At 45.8% G+C, this 24,141-nt stretch overlaps 1 protein-coding gene across 1 annotated transcript; it reads right to left on the reverse strand.

The window, feature by feature from the left end:
- Positions 1–384: 384 nt before the first annotated feature.
- LOC119453366 (nuclear protein localization protein 4 homolog) lies at positions 385–23,462 on the reverse strand. Its single transcript, XM_037715404.2, has 13 exons — positions 23,259–23,462; positions 23,001–23,081; positions 22,746–22,858; positions 21,664–21,849; positions 20,192–20,240; positions 19,963–20,051; positions 19,052–19,355; positions 17,582–17,740; positions 13,900–14,026; positions 12,908–13,068; positions 7,232–7,540; positions 4,619–4,724; positions 385–963 (listed from the first exon to the last, which is right to left on the reverse strand). The coding sequence occupies exons 1-13, from the start codon at positions 23,259–23,261 to the stop codon at positions 848–850; spliced, it is 1,803 nt and encodes a 600-aa protein (XP_037571332.1). The 5' UTR covers positions 23,262–23,462; the 3' UTR covers positions 385–847.
- Between the last annotated feature and the right edge of the window lie 679 nt (positions 23,463–24,141).

Here is a 24,141-nt window from a genome sequence, read left to right on the forward strand (position 1 = left end):
TGGCTGCTCTTTACCACCGCAGCCATACATACTCATAGCTGACCACCAACGTGCAGCCGGTAAAACACGATGTGCAAAACAAAAATTTGCATTACTGGCTAAGACTGCTGAAGGAAGGTGTCCTCTATTTATGTGACATGTACACAAGGCAACTTTTATTTCATAATCATTCATAATTACGTTTCAAAGTGAAAAAAAAAAATAAGAGGCTTCGATGCAGGTTGTGCTGATGACTGTATCGACCATGCTGCTTCACACCGGCCTTTGCTGCACAAAGACGGCTTCGAAACTCCCATTGACAGCTTTGCTGTAAAATCGTTAAAATCAGGCGTGATCATTGTCGACCAGTGCATCTGCGCAATGCGGGTGATGAACTGACCCTCCTTAGAGTTCCAGCCACATGACTGCATCCTTTATTTGATATTTCGAATAGCAAGTATCTGCGTCAGCATTGGGTGAGCCAAGAAGGCACAGGTAGCTTCAAAAGGTACCACCGCCTCGAGGCCACAAACCAGAAAAGAAAATAAGACGTAGGGAAAAGGCACAAGCAAAAACAAAGTCGTTGAACAGGTTTTAAATAAATTATCGGTCATTGTTCAGCTGCGGGGTTGCGTTGCAAAACGCAGCCGTATGAATCAAGCTGTCCACCAGCACATCATCTGTCGAATTTTCGGAGCAGAAGTTCTTGTTTCTTGGAAACAACCGGTTTAAAACAAAAGAGAAAAGGGGCTGCAGCAGTGAAATTTGGGGCAGGAAAGGGAGAGCACAATTGAAAAAGATGAAGAATTAAAGAGAATAAAAGAAAAATAAATCGAAGCCAATGCAATGCAGCTGACAAAGTTGTTTCCTATTGTGGCAGGCCACACATCTCGCACGTGTTGCCACTCTTGGTGTTCTGGAAAGTGCAGTGTTGACACGTCCATGACACAGCCGACTGGCCTTCTCTGTTCTCGGCGGTCGTGCCTGCAATGTGGTAACATCTTGCTTAGTGTGATAAGTGAATAGCGCAAGCATAGATGAAGAAAAAAAGGACACATACATAGATCCAAACTAGTCCTTAGGAGTTGTATCGAAGCAGCATTCACCAAACACAGACTACGAGAAACAACAGGTTCTTAAGACTCACTAACAGCAATGGCAGCAAAGACGGTAATAAAGTATCTCCAATGCTACTACGCCCAAAGTTTTGCTAATTGCGTTCACTGCCTGCACATCTATTGCAATTTCCTCTAACGTTGAGTGGATCTTGATTAAACTTCTCTAAATCTGTTGAAATACGGATTCAAAATGTGTCATGAACTGCATTGCTGTTATAGTTAACAGTTTATTGCACTGCACTGCTACACAAAGCAGAGACACATTAACTCGAACAGTAGTGCATTTCTTTGCAGTTTTTGAGTAACCGTCGAGGCTCCTTATAATGAAGTTGAATCCGACACGAAAATACATTTTTTATATCCACAGAGTTCAAGGCAGCATTACCACTAATCTTTCGTTATTGTGTCTTCTCTGGCTTATCATACCTCCTCTCCTGATAAGAGCGACTATTTCGGTGTTAAAGAAGGGTAATTTACTAATACAGTTAAACTCATTTCCCTTTAGCATCCGTTTAAAACACAGCATGTACACCGAGGCCCACATCAACTTATCCCTACTGGGTTCTCTTAAATTTTATAACAAGCTCAAGTGATGACAGTGGTATCAAATATCAACAAATTCCAACAACCAGAGCGCCAGTCAAACTGACACACCTGACACTGAGAAATGACTACATTCAATAGAACATATCATATGAGCTTTTCCCCTCTGCTGATATCAAGGTGCCTCCCGCTATGTACAGAACCACGCTATGAATTAATGCTCTGAATTAATACCAGAGTTACAGAGAGCTCCTCACATTGAATCCAGAACCATGCTCCAAATATTTAGTTTTTTTTTTCTCTTACCCTTCAAAATTCAGAGAGCTCAGCCACCAGACGAGTGTGCTGTGCGTGAAAGCCAATCTCTCAATGCCCACAACAGAATGCAGGCGCGCATGTGTGAGGCGACGCTCAGGTTCGCCCCAAGGAAGCGAAGTACAACTACAGTGTGCTAGAAACCAGCACAACTGGCAGGGCCAAAGGAAAGGTACTGGATCATGGTGCCCAAAGAAATACGATGGCTCCGTCTGCTACCTCAACTCACCTGCTTGCACAAGGACGGACGGATGGAATATTATGAGCCCCCCCTCTGAAACAGGGTGGTGGCTAATGACACCACGCGCGTTTTTATTTTCCTCCGTGCTTTTTGCTTGGCCCTTAAGATACATGGTTCATGTTAACCACCACCAAACCTGAAAAATTGTACAGCCTTAAAAAACCAATGTCTTTTCATTCTAAGTGTGCTTGTCTTTTTACGCCACCAATACGCCAGGCATACCTTACTACAGTAAAACCTCGATAATTCGAAGGTCGCCGGACCGCGACAATTCTTCGAATTAAGCGGATTTTCGAATTAACCGAAATGAATTTAAAAGAAAGAAAACAAGCAAGAACTTGCCGCAAAAAGAAATCACCTTTATTTTCCATGTCCGAGAAAAATTACTCAAAGTAATCACCGATGCGGGATTACTTGGCGCGCTGGTTCGCCGCCCCTAGTGCCATGCTGGTCTCCAGCTGGCTCAAAAAACGTAGCATACAAATATCACCCGCACTGCACTCAACAAAGTTGCGGACGATGTTCACGGAATCGATAACTGCCGCGAAAGCGGGCGTGGTGGTGCTTGACTCCAAAAATTTGGACTTGCTGGATATTCCGGACTTCAAAAATGCACCATCAGGGTTCCCATTGAGTTCATGCATTTTCGCACCCAATTTTTCGGACGAATTGAGACCCCAAAGTTCGATTTTGCGGACTAAATCGCTCTTTCCTAGCCGGGCTACCCAATCTTGGAGGCCGCCATGTTGGATTTTGCACTGGCTTGAATTCCAGTGACTCGCTGTATAGCCTCCAAGATTAGAATGCGCGCTATCAATAGAGAGCTCGCGCAATCCTCCAGTCACGGAGGCCATGCCATCGTTGTAACCATTTATTGTGGGATTTTTTTTTTTTTTTTTATTACGACAGCAATTATATGGACACTTCAAGCGGATTTTCGCCGTCGGCGTCGCCGCCCTGAGGATCCATACAAAGTCCAAGGGCGATAAAATCATCGCCGCGCGCCCGCCGTATGTGCGAGTGACAACCGCGGGGGACGCGCGCTTTCATGGAGAGCGAACGCACGGCGGAGGCGACTTCCTCCCTCGTGCGAAAGGCCGTGGAGGAGGGGGGGGGGGGGGGGCGACTTCTACTCTTCTAACAACTGCGTACTTAGCACCGGAGCGGTTTCTCGCGCGCAGCGTATCTTGAAAGCGATCTCCAGACGGCTCTGACCTTTCGTATGGGCTGTGCCCTCGCCGCTCACAGCGATAGACCGCACGAACCTTCGCTCGCTCGTGCGCGCTGACACCACGCGTGTTATTTCAGTGAGTTTTTTTTTGTTTTTGTTTTCTCTCAAGTTTCGGTTGCTATTTTGAACGTGGCGTGTACACCGAGCAGGTGTCTCGGAGACCCATGTCTCAGTGATCGGCGCTACTTCCTGTACCTTCGCGAGAGCTAAGCGGTGCGAAGCTCGTTTCTTGGATCTCCATGGCGAACTCCGTTGGCGGAGATCGCCAATGCGGTGGCGTTCGTGTCGACTGTACACGGAGACGACGTCATTGCTGCGCAAATCCAAGCAAGTCGGTCCTCTCCAAGCGTAGTATGAGGCAGGGCATTATTAAAGATTATTTTTAAAGCCGCACTAATGACTTTTTTTTTCGGCCGAACGAGTTTTCCGGACTATTTTTCAGTCCCCACGAGCTCGGAAAATCGGTTGGCGACTGTACGGAGCGCCCTAACCTAACCGCCGCACATTGCTACTAGCCGGAAACTTCGAATTATCCGAATAGAGCCGCGCGGGCCATTCAAATTATCCGGTAGAATTTGCATTGAGAATGATGGGACCGCTCAAATTCTTCGAATTAACCGAAATTTCGAATTTACCGAGTTCGAATTATCGAGGTTTTACTGTATTCTCCATAGTAGATTCATTAGCCTCCTCTCTATTATCCTCACGTCTGGATGTGTTTAGAGTAATTTGTGTTTAAAACCCAGCATTAGTCAGTCAACTCTCCCACAAGCCCAAGGCCTCGGGCAGGGTTGCTACATCCTCATTTACCTCTGGACAGATACTGTGACAAACTATCAAAATGTGCTCTATGGTTTCTGTGCAATATGCATATGCTATGGCCATGTATAGTGATCTATGAAAGCAATACCTCGTGCCTACTTGGTGTAGCACATTGTGCAGCCCTTGGTGTGATGCACTATTGAGTGAGCAGCGCAAAGTGTGAAAAAGGTTAAGGCTGTATGATTGCATTACACATCATTACCATAAAACAAGAATATAGGCCCAGTCTTTTTTTTTCCAAGAAACTTAGTGGAAAAGTGCCCGCTCATCTTAGTTGTTCTAGCCTTCACAGTGTTGCCTGCTATGTATTAAATGGAGTACAGTGACGCGAAGCTTTCCTAACTATCTAGTTTATGGTGTGGCACTTACCTTGTAAGATCTGCTCAAACGTCTGCCACTGGTCATTTGTTGTCCACTGTCGGGCCATGTCCTGGTTCTTTGTGCGAACTGCCTCTAGAAGGGGCACCATGGTCTCCTGGCAACAACACAGATGCAAGAAAACACACAAAAGGAAAAATGTAATGTCTAATGTCTATGATAGCAGATGAAGGAGTACACAATACAAGATCAGACAACAAGACAAGGCACAGACTGCCAGTTTCTTCAGTCTGCGAGCAAAACAAAGGCTCTTTAGGTCCACAGGTCACTCCATTTCAACTGGTCTATGGCCGCACAGTTGAAACCACACTGGATGCTATGTTACCAGTAGATGCTGGCAACAACAACCCATACGACGTGGACAACTTCCTACAACGAGCTGAAGAGCACCTCATCTTGCATAGACTACCTGCTTAGAACCAGTGGCAATAACTGATGTGAACATTTAGAAATTGCAAACAAACTTCACTATGCAAGGCTGCCTACCAGACAGTCCACTTAACTTTGGTTAAATATATGTGGTCATTCCAATTATTCTGGGACGTTTCTGAACAACAGCCTTAGTCTTCCTACACTACGCCCTATCTTTGTGCAATATTTCAGCTCACAAGCCTTATAGACATCTGAAAAAATCACTTCAGATTGTTGAGCAAGTTGTGAAATCATTGTTAACACTAAAGTTCAAAAAAATTAAATTCTGAGGTTTTATGTGCCAAAATCACGATATCATTATGACGCATGCCATAGTGGGGGACTCCAGGTTAATTTTGACCACCTGGGGTTCTTTAATGTGCACAAAACGCACGGTACATGGGTGTTTTTGCATTTCGCCCCCACCAAAATGCGGCCGCCATGGCCGGAATTCGATCCTGCAACCTGGGGCTTAGCAGCGCAACACCAAATCCACTATGGAACCACGGCGGGTCTGAGACACTAACATGGAACAGAGACGGCAAATATGACGTGAAACTCGTGTATCAACTGCTGACTCAGCTACAAGAAACAACTGTGCCGAAACCACCGAAGACGACTGTCAATGTAAGTGAAGGTATGCTTCTTGTCTTCTTGGCCAAAGCAGCTTTATGTGCTGCATCACTCTTCAATGGTCAAATGGCAGTCTGTACTCTGAAAGCATTTGTCTTGTAGCGTACGGCCAAGCTGGAGTGCACAGGTGGCTGTAAGTTACATAACAGGCAATGCCAGGCATTTCCTTCGCGCCACTGGGAAAGCCCAGGTGTCCACCCTGAGGCTGCAGTGGATGACGGCTCTTGCAACACCCTCCCTCAACACATCCCCCTTCCTGGAGTCTTCGATGCATTCATCCTATCCATAGTCCAACCACCGAACCCAATGTCAAAACCCATCTGACTCCACAAAGAAAGTTTTTGAAATGAAATTGAAATGGTCAAAAATTTTTGTTGTCTTATTTTTTTTCCGCCCCGAGATCCTCGGACCTTTTTTTACCCCGTGACGAAATATTATAACTGAGAAACAGCACTTTCCTAGTGTGCTGTCATCAACAACTGTGAGAAAATCGTGCATCGCACCGCGGATCACGCGGCTTTCCAGTGACGCAGCGTCGCCACCTTTGTATCACCCTAAACAGAGCAGGGATTGGAGCTTAAGATAGCTGCAGTGCCGTATTTCTGCACGCAAAAATAAGACCAAGAAAAGCGATTGTGAAAAGAAAAAAAGTAGCGTCGCAATTCGTCACTGCAGTCACGTGGAGTGCTCCTACTGCAGATTTGAATCACTGGCGCACCAGTTTGGCGCACGTTTCAGCAGTGGCAAGCTGCGCATTTCCAAGTGTTTCCGAAACTGACATTTCAAGAACTGCCTGGTTATCTAGCCTTTGCTTAGTTGCTTTGTCCTAGCTGCTGCCCGATCATGATCGGGATGTGGCAAGATAAGAAGATCTGTTTACTTTTATTTGGAGCAGCGAAGCTATTTCTGACGGGCCCAAAGGTAGATGAGTTTGTCAAGGGATGCTATAGATTAAGGAAAGCCTGCATTGCAGAAATAAGACTACGCACTGAAGTGAACACAGCCAATTGTGATACACCCTCACGTGATTGCTGGCTGCACATAAGATGGCAAGGCATTTGAAAACCACCGTCAAGTTGCATGATACTGCTAAAAAATGCCAAGGATTGCATTGAAATATAAAGAAAACGTGACCTCACTGGTAAAGAACTGCTGTCCTGGCAGGTTTTAGGTGCTCTAAGGCTTTCTTGCAATATTCTGACAAACAAAACTTAAGGCAACGTTTTCAAAGCTTTTAATTTTTAGCCAGTTGCTGTCACTCATTCCTTTGCAATTTCGCAAATAATGAAGGTAGAATCGTTCTGTTTCATGCATAAAATCAAGAGCAATTTCAGTCATGTTAATTAATTAGTTGGGGATGACAATTAGAGGATGCAAATTGTTATGTATCAAGAACCTATAGCAGATACCTCACAACTAATTCCAAATCTGATCTCAGCATAATACATTACATTCACATAGCAAATGTCATGAAATTTTTTTACATAAATAAAAAAGTAGTCTTCACTGCCGTCCCCCCCCCCCCCCCCCCTAAGGAACACTGCGTCCACAGTGTCATACCCTGAGCGGCACCATGTCCTGCGAGGCCAGATACAGCAGCAGGTGGAAGTCAGAGAAGGCCTCAAGGGCATTGTCAGCGCCGGCGTTGTTAGCAGTGAACTGCGACAGGTGCGTGGCCACGGCCCCCAGGTCCTGGATGTGTCCCTCGAGGAGCCGGTTCTCGACGGGGAAGCGCCGTTTGCCCGGCGCCGCGCAGAAGGTCGGCTCCTTGGGGTCTTTGGGTGTCGACACGGGCACGTCCACCAGTAGGTACTCGATGGGTAGCGGCCGTGCTAGCTGCGTCACCTCGTTGCCGTACGAGTCTGTGTACTGCAAAGCCACAAAGCGTCGCAATGATTGTTCGCGCAATGCTGAACAACAACAACAACGGAGTACTTGGAAAGTTGGAATGCCAAAATGTTGTGTCAGCAGGAACATGGGCTAAGCCGCTGACTTTATTAGAGCTCTTAATTTTGTGCAGCGGTCACAATTGCTGATGGATGCATTTCAAAGGGGCCCTGAACCACTTTTCATTGAAGTCGAGAAATGCATTTGAAGTTAAAATACTCTGACACATATTTTGCCGCAAGACAAACTTCAATGCATTCAGCAGAAGGAAGTGGAGTTTGGAGTTATTGGAAATCAAAGATCACTTACGATCCCCTTTGCGGTGCTCCCATTAATTCTTCAATGCCTTGCACTGCGAAGGCTACAGCGGAGCGGGGTGTGCCCACAATTCTCCGCCTACTGAATGTCACTGCAGCGTGCAGTTCAAACTTGATTTTGGCTGTTCACAGAGACGGCACTACTTCCGATTTTGGCGCATACGACGCGCCAAAACTCGGAGGCTATCTCTCAACTTACATTGGAGTTCACGGTGTCTCATCCCTTTGCTGTACTACAGTGTACTAAATAGCTAGTACATGCGGCTATTCCCACACCGAATGGCAAGTAGCACATTTCCCTTCGCACTTATCTCTACGGCAATCACACAATTTTCGAGCGTCGAACGAAGTGTCGTCTTTATGTTCACTCGTTAACGAGCTTTGAACAAGATGGTGACACACCTTTAATGTGTGCAACTCGAGAAGCAAACTACCTGTTCTAACCGGGTGTTGGCGCTCGGGTAGGCTTGCCACACGCCTGGAGCCACACCACCCACAGAGACCACGCAGTTGCCCACATCCAAATTGCCCATTTAGAAGTGCTGTCAATAGCTCAATACGAAGCGATGTCTGTCAAGGTGCACAGCCAGGAGCTGCCAGAAGTGAGCGTGCGTTGGCAAGCATACGTGTGGTCTGTCCTCAAGTTTCGTGTGGCTCGGGGCTAGTTGAGTGTTCAAAACTAATCAAAATTAATGAAACCTGATGGCTGCAGCACCGATAAGCAGTGCGGCTAATGTTTAGTTACTGGCAGGCAGCCACGGCCAAGCGTGAGCAGATGAGATTGGGCTTCTTCTAGAAGCACGTAATTCTTATCGAAATTTGAAGCGCAGATTTTTCGCTTACTTAAGCCTGTTTATTAAACTGCGTCTTTAAATATGCACAGTAACAGTAGGAAGTGCACTGACTAAACGCCCTTCTTGATGATGTCAGCTATTGGCCAACAGCAGCCGCGTATGGGAGTCTGCTATGGTAGGCATCTGTGAATTCGACTCCGGTTAATTTGATTTTTCAGTTAATTCGATCCCGACTGAAGGTCCCGGCCAACGCCCATGCATTTCTATGGGCCCAAACTTCCGTTATTTCAAGCCTAACATTGGCCTTTGCCAGATAACTTAAACTGACCAGTTGGCATGCACACGCCTGACCCCTATGGTGACCCCAATAGTGACCCCTTTAGTGGCAGCATCCATTTCGGCAGAGTTTAGGCGACAGCGAACGTGTTGAACATACGTCATCTCCCGCTGAAAACGATTATTTTTGGCTTGCCTTAGAAAGATTTTCAAGCAATAACGGTAGCTCACAATGTCTGATTGTGGTATTTACCCGATTCTAATGTGTTCCCCTAGAAAATTTGGCCGAAAGCCGCATTTACGGCGTTCGTGTGCTTTGCGGCATAAAAGGGCTGTGTTGCGGAAAAGCTGACTTTAAAACTGTGCAGCGAAGCTGACGTTACGAAACTGGCCGCCATTGTGCAACACACATTAGACCCTCTCCGATTTTTCTTGCCAACACTTGGGTGTGCGTTAGATTTCAACTTTGTTTAGGAGCTTTAATTTAATTTCCACATTGATTTTCTACTTTGGACACATAGAAAGCGGGCGTACGTTCGAATTGGGGGCATGTTAGAATCAGGAAAAAACTACCAAATGAATCAGTGGTTTGTTTTGATGTTTTTTTTTTGCTGCATCTTGTTTTATTCGCTTATTCACCCCGCCTGATAAATCAATCAATTTTGGAGGTCTCGTGGGGCTCAAATTAATGGAAGTCGACTGTTTATGACGAAATATGGCTGCCTCGAAAAGAGTGAGAAGGCTTCTGTTAAAAAGCGTGTTTGAGAAAAAAGGGGCTTCGTGCTGTGCTTGTGAGCCCCACACGTTGCGCTTGAGTGCAAAATTTGGCTGAGATACTCACAACAGCGTATGCTATCTGCAGGATGTGTTTTTTTCACCAAGCCCGACCAGTGGTTCCGGGACCCTTTAATACTGTGCGTTTAATACCGCATTTACCTGATTCTAATCTGCCCTGAATCTAATGTGCACCCAGTTCTTATTGGCTCAAAGTAACAAAATAATGTGTATATGATTTTATAACATGAAAAAAATTAGCATGCCTCTAATTCTCACAATCAGGAGAAACATTGCTTGCAAGCATTACATTGCCTGCAAGCAAAACATAGTGCATTCCATATTGGAATCACAAAGGTGCCCAAATTACCGTATTTACTCGCATAATGAATGTACCCCCCACTTTTCCAATCAAGAAGCGTGTTTTTTTCTTTTCCTTGCATAATGAATGCACCCCGAACTTGCTGCCATGAAGTAGGAGAGACACGGTACGATTCGGCGTCCGATATGGCGTCCGGCGGGTACGATTGTATCAGACGCAGTACCGTACCGTGTGTCTCCTACTTTTACTGTGATACAGTTCAACCTGGATATAATGAAATTGACAAATTCCCGAAAAACTTTGTTATAAAGAGGATTTCGTCATATGCAGGTTCGGCACGAAAATTCGAAAAAGAAACGCTTACCGTATGTACTATCTCTCAACATTTACTCCCAATACACTAAAGTTGCGATGAACAAAAAAATCCCAGTTTCGCCCGAAATGCGAAGCATCAATTAATATACGTAGTAAGGATAGTACAATCAAACCTCGTTAATATGTACCCACTTAATGCATAATTGCAGCGTAAACTTAGTCGCGAAGAATCCCCCACCCAGCCCCCATTGAACCCCACGTATTGGCTGACCGCTTAGGCCGTAGTCGCTCATTGCCCACGTAACGGTTAGTGCGTACTATTTTTCTTGTTCTATGCGCACAGGCACAAAATCGGCAAAATATCATGTGCGCAATCGTTCGATTCTCGAGTTGCGACGCGCGGACAACAGTCGCCAGCGATAGTTAACTTACAACATGGCCACCATGACGTATTTCCTGCTCGTACAGCCGATTGCCAATTGCCGCGCACAAAAGCATGGCCTTCGAGATAAGTTCCCGGTAACGGGAAGAAGCTACCGGTAGGGGGTGCGAAGTCGCTGTCGCCATCGGAGTAGTAACCGCGCAGAAGCACATTTTATTGTGAAGCGCATTTGTACCGTCACCGTGGACATCGCTTTGAGGTTCCGTGTAGAGTCCAAACATGGCAAGATCGTCGCCGCGTGCCGTACGCTGTGTGCGCGAGTGCAAGCTTGCGGGGGTCAGCCGACTCAATCTCGCGTACACGAGGGAGAAGGGGGGGGGGGCGTAAGCGCGCTTCCGAGCTGGGCACCGCGGGGGAGGCGTTTATTTCGGCGGCCGCCGCCGTATCTTGAACGCGATCTGCGATGTGGAAGTAGTGTGCGCCCGCGTGGGCTAATCTTCAAAGCGGACTGCATACAAGGTCAATATCTTGCGTTTCTTCGTCGAAGCACTCATCCTTGGAATTTCACACCAGGTACTGGATGCGTGGACGCGTTTCGTTTCACACAAGCACGAGGCATCGCAAACGAACGAGTGACACGATGGCATCGTAGCGTCGTATAGTGTCACCTAGTGTCAGGTTAGTGAAGTGACGCGCAGAGACTTGCGCAGTAGCCAAGGAGTGGCGCTGCCAGCGCGTTGAAAAAAAAAAAACATTTTTTTTCCTCCGGCAACATCAACAGGAAAAGATTGCCGGCTTGGCGGGCTAGGCCAGCTGCAGCAAGCGGCGGGATCAGGTTTGAATGAAGGAAGGGGGAAAGGTGACGCCCGCGGTGGCAAGATCGCCGGGTCGGGGGATGCAGGCCAGCCTCGCGCACGCTCGCACGCACGCACACGTGCGCTTGCTCTCGCCTCGCAGTCGCCGTAAATTCGAGTGCACCAAGCGCGCCACCGCCGCTTCGCATTCCGTCGCGGGGGAGAAGGTGCTTCCGATGGCTGCTGGCGCATAAATGACAAAATTTGGGGCAAAATTTCTAGGTTGTCGGCGTGGAAAATTCGTTATTTCGAGGGGGTCTCCCGCTGCCACTTCGTTACGTAGAGGTCTCAAATACATGTGCTTCTGTGGAGTAACGGCGGGGAATAGAAAACCTTCGTTATATCCAGGAATTTGTTATATGGAGGTTCGTTATAAGCAGGTTTAACTGTAGCAATCATATCGACAATCCGGGCGCATTTTCGCCATCGGTGCCGACGACTGCGGCCTGATCTCCCACGCTCGAGGGAGGAAAGCGGGGACGAAACACGCTAAATTCCGTCACACGCATGGCACCGGGGGGAAGGGAGGCGGCGCAGCAACTGCGCATTGCAGGGCCGTGCGCCCCCTATCCTGAAAGTGATCTGTGTCGGGGCTGAGTCTACGTGCGACGGCGGCTTATACCTTTGTGCGTGCTCCGTTGTCGCCGCTCAGTTTGCGTTGAAGCAATACACGGCACCAAGGTCACTTCGCTCGCTGTTGCTGCCGCACTTGCTCACGCCAGCGTTTTGACAGCGAGTGTCCACAGTCATCGAGTGTGATACGTTCATGTTTGCCTGTACGCGCTGACACCATGCTTGTTAATTTACATAGTTAGCGAATGTTTGCACCGTTTATACGGCCAATAAAACTACTATCCTCACTTTGTATAGCTGTCTATGCATTTTCTTTAGCAATCGATGGTTCGCGTTTCGGGCAAAACAGTGATTTTTTTAGTGGTGGCCACGGAAAAAAAATTGCTCAAAATTTTGCCTTGCATAATGAACGCAACCCCCTCCCCAACTATGCGCATATTTTTCGGGACAAAAAGTGCGTTCATTATGCAAGTAAATATGGTATATGTCATTTGACGTAACCTTGCGTTCACAAGTTTTTGTTGCAATACATAGATATTCTGTATATAGAACCACATGTGAGAACGACTGCACAACAACCACACACCTGAACTAATTGCGCAGTTTCTACAATGTTGCCTGCAGAGTATGAAACATTATGGATTACCACTCAGCCCATACTAATGTGCTGCCACTGCATACATTCGCACACCGTCGAGCTGGAGCAACGTACGCGCACACACACACACACACACACACACACCTTGTAGAAGACGTCAGGCACGTACTGGGCGTTGGAAGATTCGCGGACGTAGCCGAGCTCGGGGGCATCGTGCGTGGGCACGAGGCAGTTGTCCCGCACCAGCGCCATGCACTGGTTGGACACCTGGTAGCCCTCCATGTGCACTCGGTGCTCAGAGTCACCTGTATGCATGTGACAGAAGGAACACTAAGGACAACTTCCACTGGTTGATCTGGTTTGCACTCTTCTGGCCCCATGGTGGAGAAACTGTTTTCCACTGGTCAATTTGGATCTGGCTTGCGCTTTGCACAGGTCATTTTGTATTAAAGCACAACTGCAATGAAATTTGACTTTGGCTACAAATAAGTAGTATGTGCTATTGGAAGCAATCTTGGCAAGGCTGCAGAGCAGGTAATTATCTAAATTGTCTTAATAATAGCCTCTAAAGAGCACCTAAGCAGATGACGTAGTCCTGGTTAGCAGATATGACACAAATCCCAAAACTAGGCGATCATGCCTAGGTGCTGCACTGCTTCACGATGTTCCTCTGAGACAATGGCGACGTTTCTTTTAGTTTTAGTATCCAAAAATGGCTCTTTTCTTGGGCTTTCATCATGCAACCGCTCATATTTCAAGCATAACATTTTGCATGGAGACTGCTCTATATCCACTTTACCTGCAACCTAGGCTCTTTGCAAAGTGCGAGACATTGTTGCAGTTGGCATTGTTCCATGGCACAGCAAGTTACCTTACACAGCTCTGCATGAATACATGTACAAATGAACCTCCTCCTGACAATGCTAGCGTGCTCTTAACGACGCTCTACTGGATTTGCTTCGGCCATCATACTACAATTTCCCACAGACATTTCATGACTAGACAAAGAAAAAGCAAAAAAGCTTATAATAGAGGAACTCTGATGTCACCTTAGCCAACCGCTCGGTTGAATGGCCACGTGTGGCTGCCCAACACAAAGAGTGAGGAGAAGGGAGCAGTTGGCAATGCACACCGACCTGTGACGCAGACTGTGACAAACTTGGAGCCAAAGTAGCTGTCGGGAGAGAGCCGGCAGGGATTCGGGTGGCTGTTCTGAAAGTGGCCGGCCATGATGCACTCCTGCGCGCTCAGGAAGCACGACTCCTGCGGGGTGGAAGAAAATGTCCAACCACTATGTGTTAAAGTCTGGCTCATTACTGAAGGCGTGACTGTCGTAAATATTTGTCGGTGACAGCGAGTGTGGGTGTAACCGCAGCATATAGTCGTGAACAACTTTCGGCAGAAGTGAAGGGAAAGCTAAACAGGCAATGCGCACGCGAGATGCCTGAAAATAGTTTAACAGTCTCATTCGCGTGTGTTTGGCTGGGGAACAGAAAATAAACATGTTACTTATTACAGCACTTACACAGTCGAACCTCACTTTAAGGGAGTCACATACGACACAAAAATAGCTTCATTATAAGCATATATTTATTATATACAACTACAGTCGCTGATCGATCATTCGGAATACACGGGCCCTAAAAAAAGAACAGTGCAATACAGCTGTTCAACAGAATGGATGGCTACAAGTTACTGAATGTTGTCATGGAGGAAAGCAAGCTGCTCAACATGTCCCGGAAGTAGACATGCTCTCCTGCTAGTAACAACTGCACCAGACACTGAGCACAGGCGCTCGCCATTAACCTTTCCAACAGGTCAAAGTTCGCGAGGAGAATTGGGTTTGCGCGCGAAATTTAAAAGCGCCGCGATTTTTTCCGGAACTTCGAATAGTAAACGTCCGGTGCAAATCGAATAGCAAGCACTATTTGAAAAATATTCGAAAGTTCGAATATTCACACACCCCTACCCATAATTAGAGGAATCACAAGTTCTCACGAGTTAATGCCTGACTGTGAGAAAAGCCTAACTGAAAGCTAAATGTGAGAAATCACAGTTGCTGTAACTCTGATTGAATACTTTATCTATATGTCTTGCCGCAGACCACTGCATTTCTATCAGACATTTCGAAAATGTTCACATGCTGAAATTGGGACTCTGTTCCGCACCTATGGATCGTAACACTTAAGGCTGGCTACGTGACTTAGGGGGCACGCAAAGAGCCTTCAAATAATTTGTGACAATGAGTTATGCATTCAAGATTCAAATTTAAGAATCTTAAATGTCACAAGCTGCCTATAAGTTGCAAATTTCCTGACAGGAAGGTTTCGATACATTGACGCTCTAAAGCCCAAACACGGTTCCATGTCACGGAAAATTAGGACAACTTTTTCACATGATTTCTGGTAGAGGTGGGCAAATACCAAATTCTTATAATACGAATTGAATACGATTAGGTAAGTATCGAATATAGAATAGTCGAACGCGGTCACATATCTTTAGAGCAGGAATACTTATTTCGATATAATTAGATACCGTGCCTGTACTGACTAGTGCAAAGAAGACAGCTAACTATACAGGTACAAAAGATCAGTTTTAAACACAAGATCACCCATTTGTTAATAAAAAACTGCACAAATATCCCCTCAACCACTTTTACAGCGTGGTTGCAAACAAGCTCCCCAAAAATTAATGGCTGCTGTATGAATAGTCCTCCAAAAATGACAAATAAATGGTTGCTGAAAACACAGCAGAAGTTGACAGAAAAATAAATAAAAGCTATTTTCAAAAACTTTACACGTAAACACGTGTAAATGGGCCCGTTGCAAGGAAAACATCAGCGGCTCTAGCGTAAAAAGTAAAACTGCTATGCAACCAGACTGCCCAAAACACTAAATGACAGAATCCAAGTAAAAATTACAGGTTGTCATATAGGTTTCCACCACAAAACATAAAACCAGCCTTACATTACTCATTTTGTTTCTGCATTGCTTCAAAAACTTTTGGTCTTCGTTTCACTTCTGGGCCCGTATTTACAAAAAGCTCTTACTCCAGAATTTTTCGTAAGACCGAATTCCAACCAATCCTAATGCTGAGCATATAATTAGCAAACATCACTACCAAATGAAAAGCTTTGTGAATTCGGCCCCTGGTAATTTGGGATACCTTATTTAGCAGACAGAAATCAGCAGCAAGAGTTTAACACTAGGTTGCTGCGAAATATTTGGTAACTTTCTAATATTCAAAGATATCGAATAATTACTCTTAGAACACGAATAGTTAGTCTGAATGTTCGATTCGTATTCGAAACTTTGAATATTCGCCCACCCCCAATTCCTGGCCATGAAAGTACAATTGCACAAAAATAAAACAATAAATTTTATTTTAATAGAAAACGTAATTAGTAAGGTACTTCTTATTAATTAATATGTGTAAATATCCCCAATCAAGTACTTACTCTAGCATATCAGAGAGACTACTACAGTCTATGCATTGCTTCCTCAACGAAATCTTAATTTTGAGGCATCAAACTCACCGTAGCAAAAATGATGCGTTGCGCATTACAAGTTTAAAGGGTAATGTCACAAAAATTGTAACTCAAGATAACTGGCAATTTACATTGCTGCGAACTCATAGGTATGATCTGTAATGCATCAATAGCCAAATGCAGTTCAGAACGCATTTTATATTAATTTTGAATTTCGTGCGAGTCGCACATTAGAAAGTGCAGCATCTATCAATGTGTAAACATCAGCGCAGACCCCCATTTGTAAACAATGTTACGTCATACGTTTTGCCAATTGATTTCGGTGATGTGCGACGTCATTGGCTTTTGTCTCACCATTCGTAAAACGTTTCAGGACTGTTTGCATTGAGCGTCTTTCACTGACCGCACGTGAAGCGTACGTACGTGCCCGCACGAAGCGTAAACGCAAGCTTCTTACCGTTTACGGATTGCCAGGTTACCGGTGCCGTGGCTGGCAGTAGCAAAGCTGGTGGCGACCTCCTGTGACAATTTTATTGACTGCAATGCATTCGGATTTTTTTTTTTCGCGTCAGCGTTATTGTCAATGGATAAATTATAATGGAAGTATGTACCTTATGATCATATCGCTACTAACGCTTTACATAGCAGTTAGGTAGAATATGTAACTTGTAGTGTTAGTTTTGCGTGTTCTGTGGTTAGACACTGCGTCACAAGATGTTGCTACCAGCATTGTTTCGGCCGTACATCTCTACGGTTACCCAGCAAATCACGAACGAATTACAAAGCTTGCAGACACGCTAAAATATGGTTAAAGCTCTTTAATGACAGGATAATGCTGCGTAGTGGACTTCTGTTCGACGAAGCATTACAACGGTGTAGCAATGCACAGGCTTCCCAACAAACTAGCAGACAAGGCAAGAGCACAGATGACTCAGGTCCGTGCGCTCACGTGATCATTGCCGCTTACGGGCACGCCTTTTACGTCACGGGGCACGAAGTGCTCCTCGAAGTCGAAACCACGACCCCCCGGGTAGTGAGATACGAGCATATAGCTAAACAATCGTCGCGCGCTGGAGCAGAAAAGTTTCTTTTGCATGACTGCTGGGTCAATAGCTACTGATTAAGCACAATAAACAGAGCACAAAATATTTTGTGCCAGTACTCAAAAGACTACGACGTAACTTTTTTATCTTTATTTTCTTTTTGCTTTTTTTTCTCGTTCAGGTGCACAGAATATACATCTGCGGATGTCAAACACAAATTCGGGCCATAAAGGGTTAAACGCAGCCTACCGTATACAAGAGACTCGCAGGGAGTGAAATCAGACTCACAATGTTTCGGAGGTGCTTGACAGTTCCCTTTTGGAGGTCTTCAGGCACAAGGTCAGTGAAGATCCAGCCAACGCGAACCAATCCGAGCCGAGATGCCAGCTCATCCACCAGCTGCTCCTTCTCGTCTGGCAGGAGTTTGATTGCATCTGGCGTGCTCTCCTGTAAGGTGAACACGCAGTTCAGCCAATAAAACGATGCTGTGCGCATCAGAAAAGAGAAATTACTCTTCAGACGAAGGTGGTGTCTTCTGCGATAGCCGCTGAAGTTTGCTGAAGCTTGCTTTGCCCCCCCCCCCCCCCCACCTTCCCCACCCCCTTCCTTTACGGGTGCTGCCTGCTGCTGTCTAGCACAGTAGAGGGTACAGTAGGATCTCGATGATATACATGTGTCCCTCGGGACAGCGCAAAAACTCGGATTACCCAAAAACGTAAAAACAATCCAATAGTTAAGGGGAGGCACCGCAACAAAATGGCAGACTTGCTTAAAATTTGATTTTTTAAAGTTTATTTTCTTTCTGCAATCCCTTTATCTATATTTGGGAGAAATATGCCACAGAATTTGTAAAAAAATTTCACTTTTTTAGTGTGCTGTCTTCGAAATCGGGGAAGAAAATCGGCTTCTGGAAGTGCTATCACACTACTGATCACGTCGGTGCGGATTTTTGTTGACGCAGCAGCAGCACCATATTGGCATCTCTGTAAACACGAGATATCGGAGATTCAGATAGACGCAGCGTTGTGCTTCTCTGGGCAATAATAAGAGCAACAACAGCGAGTGCGCGCTTGTTTCACGCACATTTGGGCAGCAGTGAGCTGCGCGCTTTGTGTTTCAAGATCTGCCTGGTTATCTCACGTTTATTTTGTTGCTGCACCCTAGCTGCTGCCTGATGGTGATATGGACATTATTTGTGCGAGATAAGGGAATCTGTTTTCTTTTCTTTGCGGCGGCGAAGCTACTTCGTATTGTGCGATCTGATGGGTGTAAAGGTAGAAAACTTTTTAATCGTCACCGAGCGCCGAAGACGACGGAAGCTGTGAAATAGAGATAAGGCTACCTATGGAAGCAAATGCCACCTATCAAGGCAAGGCTGGTTCGCGTGTGATTGCTGGCTCCTGATAAAGTTACAAGGTGTTTGAAACGGCCAACAAGTTGCACGATACTGCACAAAGCAAAAGCTCTTCGGGGAGGGAAGTGGGCCCAACGCATGGCGGTGAAGTGGTGGCATAGGGACAAAGGTTGCCCTGGCAACAGGAATGCGACCGGTGGCCAGTGTCGGGTGCTGCCCCGCGCCTCTTTGCCGGCTCCGCCAGGGATCGGGCGGCGGCTCGATTGTTCATATCATCTGCCGCGGCACTTTATTTTTTGCTTTCTATGATAACAGCACCCAATACCTGTCCTTTTTTTTCTAATCCACGTTTTGTGCTCGCTGTTTCGGTACATGCATTAAAGCGGCCATGATTGCACACTCACCTGCGGGGGCTCGTAGATGGCGGCGACGGTGGCGCGGATGCCCAAAGGCACGTCCTTGTGAGGCTCGTAGCGGCCGTACAGGAAGCCTATCCGCTGGTGCATGGTCTCGCGCCAGAAGTCCAGGAAGTGCTCGACGATGGTCGGGTTCTCAAACATGACCATGTCCACGTGCCGGTACACCTGCCGGTTCAGCGTCAGCGCATTGGGCTGGCACTTGGTGCAGATGCCCCGTGGCCAGGGCGCATGGTCGCGGCAGCCCGCGCGCAACTTGCAGCTGATGTTCTCCAGTCCCGCAAACTTCCCCCTGCAAGAGGGCAAAGGACGCAACGAGCCAGGTTTAATCCCTGCGCAGTGACCATAACGTTAGCATGACTTAGCGCGCCAATCGGACGAGCAACCTTCGGGCTGCAGAACATGACAGACAGGGCCCTGTACAAGAACACAGCGCGTGTTTTTATTAGTGGTGCTCGAATACCGAAATTTCCGAATTGAATATGATTACTTCAAAAAACAACCTTCGTCAGTGTGGTACCCAAAATCCTGCACAAACCAAACAAGAAAGTTGTGCAATAGTTCAGCAGTTAATGTGTCCAGCTCCCAACGTGCCCATTGCTGCAAAGGCAAAAGAGTTCAACCCCCAGTAGTAGTAATGGTGGGCAATGTGTCTTTTTTTTTTTTTTTTTTGCATTTAGCTCTGCTACACAGCAAGAGTGAAGCTGAGAATGAGGAGGTAGCCTGAAAACATTGATGACAGCATAACAAAAAATAAGGACCAGTGAACACAGTGAAAGGAGTTTGGGAGCAGTGAAATAAGTCATAACTAGGAACTAGACCAGAAGGACTCTTTTAAGTTCGTTTGAATGAAAGAAAACAGATTACAACAGATAAAGTCTATACTGTGCAGCACTGACTTGTCAAGGCCACCGGTCATCTTGCGGAGGTAGGAATGAAAGGACAGGTGCTTGATGCTGTGTTCCCGCATGTAGTTCTCGTCATAGGGCTGAAATGAATGAATAAATCACTAAACAAGCAAACAAATCAACAAGTAGAATAAATAGAAGAAGGCACAGTAGGCGACTACTAATGCATGCGGTTGAACTTTTCTGAAAAGCATGCGGTCAAGCAAGGAGGACACCTCACCTCCAAGGGAGTGCAGTGGACGCATTTGGCATTGGCACCATGATGACAGCTTTAAAGAAAGAAGAAGAAAAAGAGAGAGACATATATGGCCAATGGCAATGCACACAGTCAAGCTCATTTACAATTAACTGCAGGATACACAGAACTCTGCTTGATAAATCCAGCATTTTGATATGTATGAGCCACTGTAATGAATACTCATTCATCATAAACTCATTATCTGTAGATGCATTGCAAGTTAACAGAAAGGAGGAAAAAGAAACGCCTATTTGTGGCAGCACGACTGCTGTTTAAAATGCAAGCAACATTCGTGGCGAATTCTTGCTTTATCAAAAGCAAAGAAACAGATGACTCCACGTCAAGGTACAATTAGAAATGTTCTAGACGTACCTACTGAAGAAGTTCGTTCATGAGAAGATAATTTTACAGATGGAGCTCATATTTAAATGAAATAAAATTTTTGATGCCAGTACTTTGAAACTGAAATGCCTGCGAGGATAATGATTTACCAGTTCTCCAAGCTAGAATATATGCACGATCACATGAAGTGCATTTGACTTGAATTTATTGAAGAAAAGTAAGAACATCGAGTAAAATTGTTGGCCAGCATCCAGATCACTAGCTGCACACAGGCTAAAATTCATGCAGGTACCAGTAATGTAGATTTGCAAATGCAGGCAAAAAAGTGTTGTGGGGATGCTCGGCTTCCTCGAATCCCCTGACATCGGTTTGTAGACCTTCCATTGACGCTTTCATGCACTTTAGAATCCATTATTTGACAATCTCGTGAGCAGCGTCAGAGGCACTTGCAGAAGCTGTACATGCGAGGTGCTTCATTGCACTTCCCAATTGAAAGTTGAACTGGCCACGCTGACATTATGAATAAAATTTGCAGTACAGCAAAGCGGTGTTGTACGTTTTGCAACTCGTGTATTTCCCATGGAGTGGAATGGGAAGCCTGTTGCTAGCCTAACCTTTCCTGCTATCATTAAACTTTCCATCTTTCTCTTGAGCATGAACCTTTTATGGCATACTAGTCAATGTAATATGTACAGTTTCCATGTGACACATCCTTGGAATATGCAAGTTTTGTAGACAATGGATAGGTTACACAATGAGACACAAATTTGTAGTCGCTGGTTAGTGTGTGCTACCATTCGGTGTGCAGTTAAGCCGTGTTCCCGTCAGGTATGTACTAACTGAGGTTCCACTGTATGTAGTTTCCTTGTGATACATATTTGAAATATGCAAGTTTTGTAGACAGTGATGTGGGTAACATTGCGGTGAGCGTTCACAAAGCTACTGTCCAAGGCTAGGGGTCAGGGATGACACAATGTGAGCTTTCTGAGCAGTTTAGCTCAGAATGTGGAAAAAGCAAAATACAATATCTTTTTTTTGTCTGCCACTTGTATATGAACACCTACTAGTCCAGGAGCCATGCAAAGGTCATCGAGGCGAAGTGGAATACTCACAGCTTGTCATCACGGGGCCGGTCGATCAGGCCGGACTGTTTCGCCAGAAAGACATCCACCTCGTCTTCGGTGACAGGAGCAGCTGGAGCAGGACTGGCGCGCCTTTCTATGGTGCCATTGCCAACATTGACAATGCCACCCTGTGCAGCCTGGTTTGTGGGTACCAGATACAGCATGTCGCCATGTCTGGTGCCAAAAGCGAAACAGCACAGCTCAACAAGCAGTAAAGGAAATCAGTATTGTTACTGCAGTTGCAATATGAATGAACACGGAACAAGTACAAAGCCACCTAAATGCCAAATATCTACGAGTCGAAAACGGGGCTGAGAAGAAAAGCCCAACCAGTGCGCATATTATTTTCAGGCAAGCAGTCACCGTTTGCTCTCTCGAGTGCAACTGAATGACAGTTACTGATGTTGCTAATGCCTGTCACGGAGAACGCTTCAACTGTAGTTGAACTGAACCACGTTAACCATTGAAATGTCTGTTCAACAGAAAAATTCCACTGTTCGACAGAACAAGCACACGGATGTTTTCTGGCACAAGGGTTAGATGCGACCACGCAGCACAAGGACGTGAAAAAGTACCATCAGTGATGTGAAAAAGTATGAAAAATACACATAACAGGTTGATAAAGAGGTTAAGAAAACAAAGGAGTCATCGCTGTAGAGTGGGCGGAAAGGATATTATGGCCCAGACCATAGTTCCAACGAATCAGCGATAGCCGCTTGCGAAGTGGTCGCGTCTTCCTCTAACATTTAATAGAGGTCTAAAATCGGTGGTTCAATAGGTGCCCAAATGATAAATGCGTTAGAGATTCGGGCATCCATACGTGGGTAGTGCACACAAAAACAAAGATGACATGCAGTAAAGAAATGACTTGTACGTTCGATATTTACTTCCGCGAAGATCCTTACGAACGGAAAACCCGAGTTGAGGTCGAGAAGCATTTCGCGGTACAGCATGCTCGCTCGAAAAAACGCCACGATCGCCTTGGTTTGGCTGACTGAGCGCATACAAACAACGCAACATCGGCGCTACGTTAAATGTCGGACAAAGCGGACAAGAATGGAGTGACTTACTTGAAACCATGCGTGGACAGCCGGGTATTTTGCAGAGGAATGGGAGTCGATTTTTCTCTGTTTTTATAGACGGTGAAACACGTCAGATCGGGCAAGTTAAAGGCACTCTGTATCTGTGAAAAATAGAAAGGGCGATCGGATTATTTTGTGTTCTTTTTTTTTCTGTGCTGCACTAAAATGTTGCGCCAGGTTTCGCCGGTGACATCCGAAAGATTGAGCCTCGCCACACCGAGTGTTGTAGTAAATAAAAAGTACCTTGTTGTAGAGCACAGCCGCCGTCTCCCCTGCTTCGCATTCGACTCTCTTCGTCCCTTCGGGAGATTGGACACGGAGTATCTGCAAAAACCGGACACGTTGGCAGATGAAGCCACCGGCTTAACTGTTAACAGACACAACGCCACCAAAACAATACACGGCTGACGCTTTACGCTTGTAATGAATTAGCCGAGCAGGTCCGACTATCGTTCCGACGTTGTACGTCCTTCGTGCGACGCGGTAGATCTAAGTACTGACCATTTTTGGTGAAGGGTTGTCAGGCACGAGTCCTGTGGCTGCGAACGGCGGTTTCCCCGCAGGAGGCGAAGAGGAATCAGACGCGACACGGCGACGTAAGGACGATGAATTTCATCTTTTGCCTCCGGTTGCCATTGCGGCCATATTGTTGCTCTCGGACGCAGATGCTCAGATGTTTGACGAACGGTGCTGCCACCTAGGCAAGAACAGAACCGAAACTGTGTCCTATCAAACGGAGTTGCGTGAATGCCGTTTCACCTAAAACAAAATTCGGTAATCGCTCTTTTGGTTGCATAATATGACGACAGAAGCGATTGCGTTTTATTGTGTTTTCGCTATCATGCCGACGGCGATCAATCCGCTGCTTGTCGGTGCAGCGTGCGAAGTCACATGCATATTTCTCACTAATGCTTCCATAACTTACCCTTCTGAATGGTGTTTTACCACTAGCATAATTGAATGTACATAAAATATCTACAATTTGTGCATCATATACGTCTCCCGGTGTTATTTATTCCTGAACCTACCATTTTTGCTAGGATATATGAGGAAGCTTGGTTTCTACATTTTCACGGAAGCCACATATCCAGCTATGTAAAGGTTGAGCTTAGCGAGATTTAAACAATAATAATAATTTTTGCCCTTACAAAGCAGAGAAAATTCCTAAACAATCCCAGAAAATTGCATATATGCGACCTCCGTTACAATTCGCCGACTTTGCCGACAAACATTAAAAATTAAGCGCGTGTACTAGCTGTTCCTTAATTACACAGTAAAATAAAATGCGTTAATTATATAAGCAAGGTTACGAACAAGAATCCGGCTGTCAGTTCTTTTCGTTCACAGCAATGCCAAAAAAAAAAAAAAGTGAAAGACAGTGCTC

This window comes from Dermacentor silvarum, chromosome 5 (genome assembly GCF_013339745.2).
Source record: "Dermacentor silvarum isolate Dsil-2018 chromosome 5, BIME_Dsil_1.4, whole genome shotgun sequence".
Taxonomy (NCBI): Eukaryota; Metazoa; Arthropoda; class Arachnida; order Ixodida; family Ixodidae; genus Dermacentor; species Dermacentor silvarum.

What these genes read in the sequence shown, in the direction of transcription:
- LOC119453366 (XM_037715404.2), bottom strand. An exon ending in CTGTCCACGCATGGTTTCAA is followed by an intron (nt 21,850 to 22,745) that starts GTAAGTCACTCC and finishes TTTTGGCACCAG; the next exon opens with ACATGGCGACATGCTGTATC. An exon ending in CCATCTACGAGCCCCCGCAG is followed by an intron (nt 17,741 to 19,051) that starts GTGAGTGTGCAA and finishes TTCACCTTACAG; the next exon opens with GAGAGCACGCCAGATGCAAT.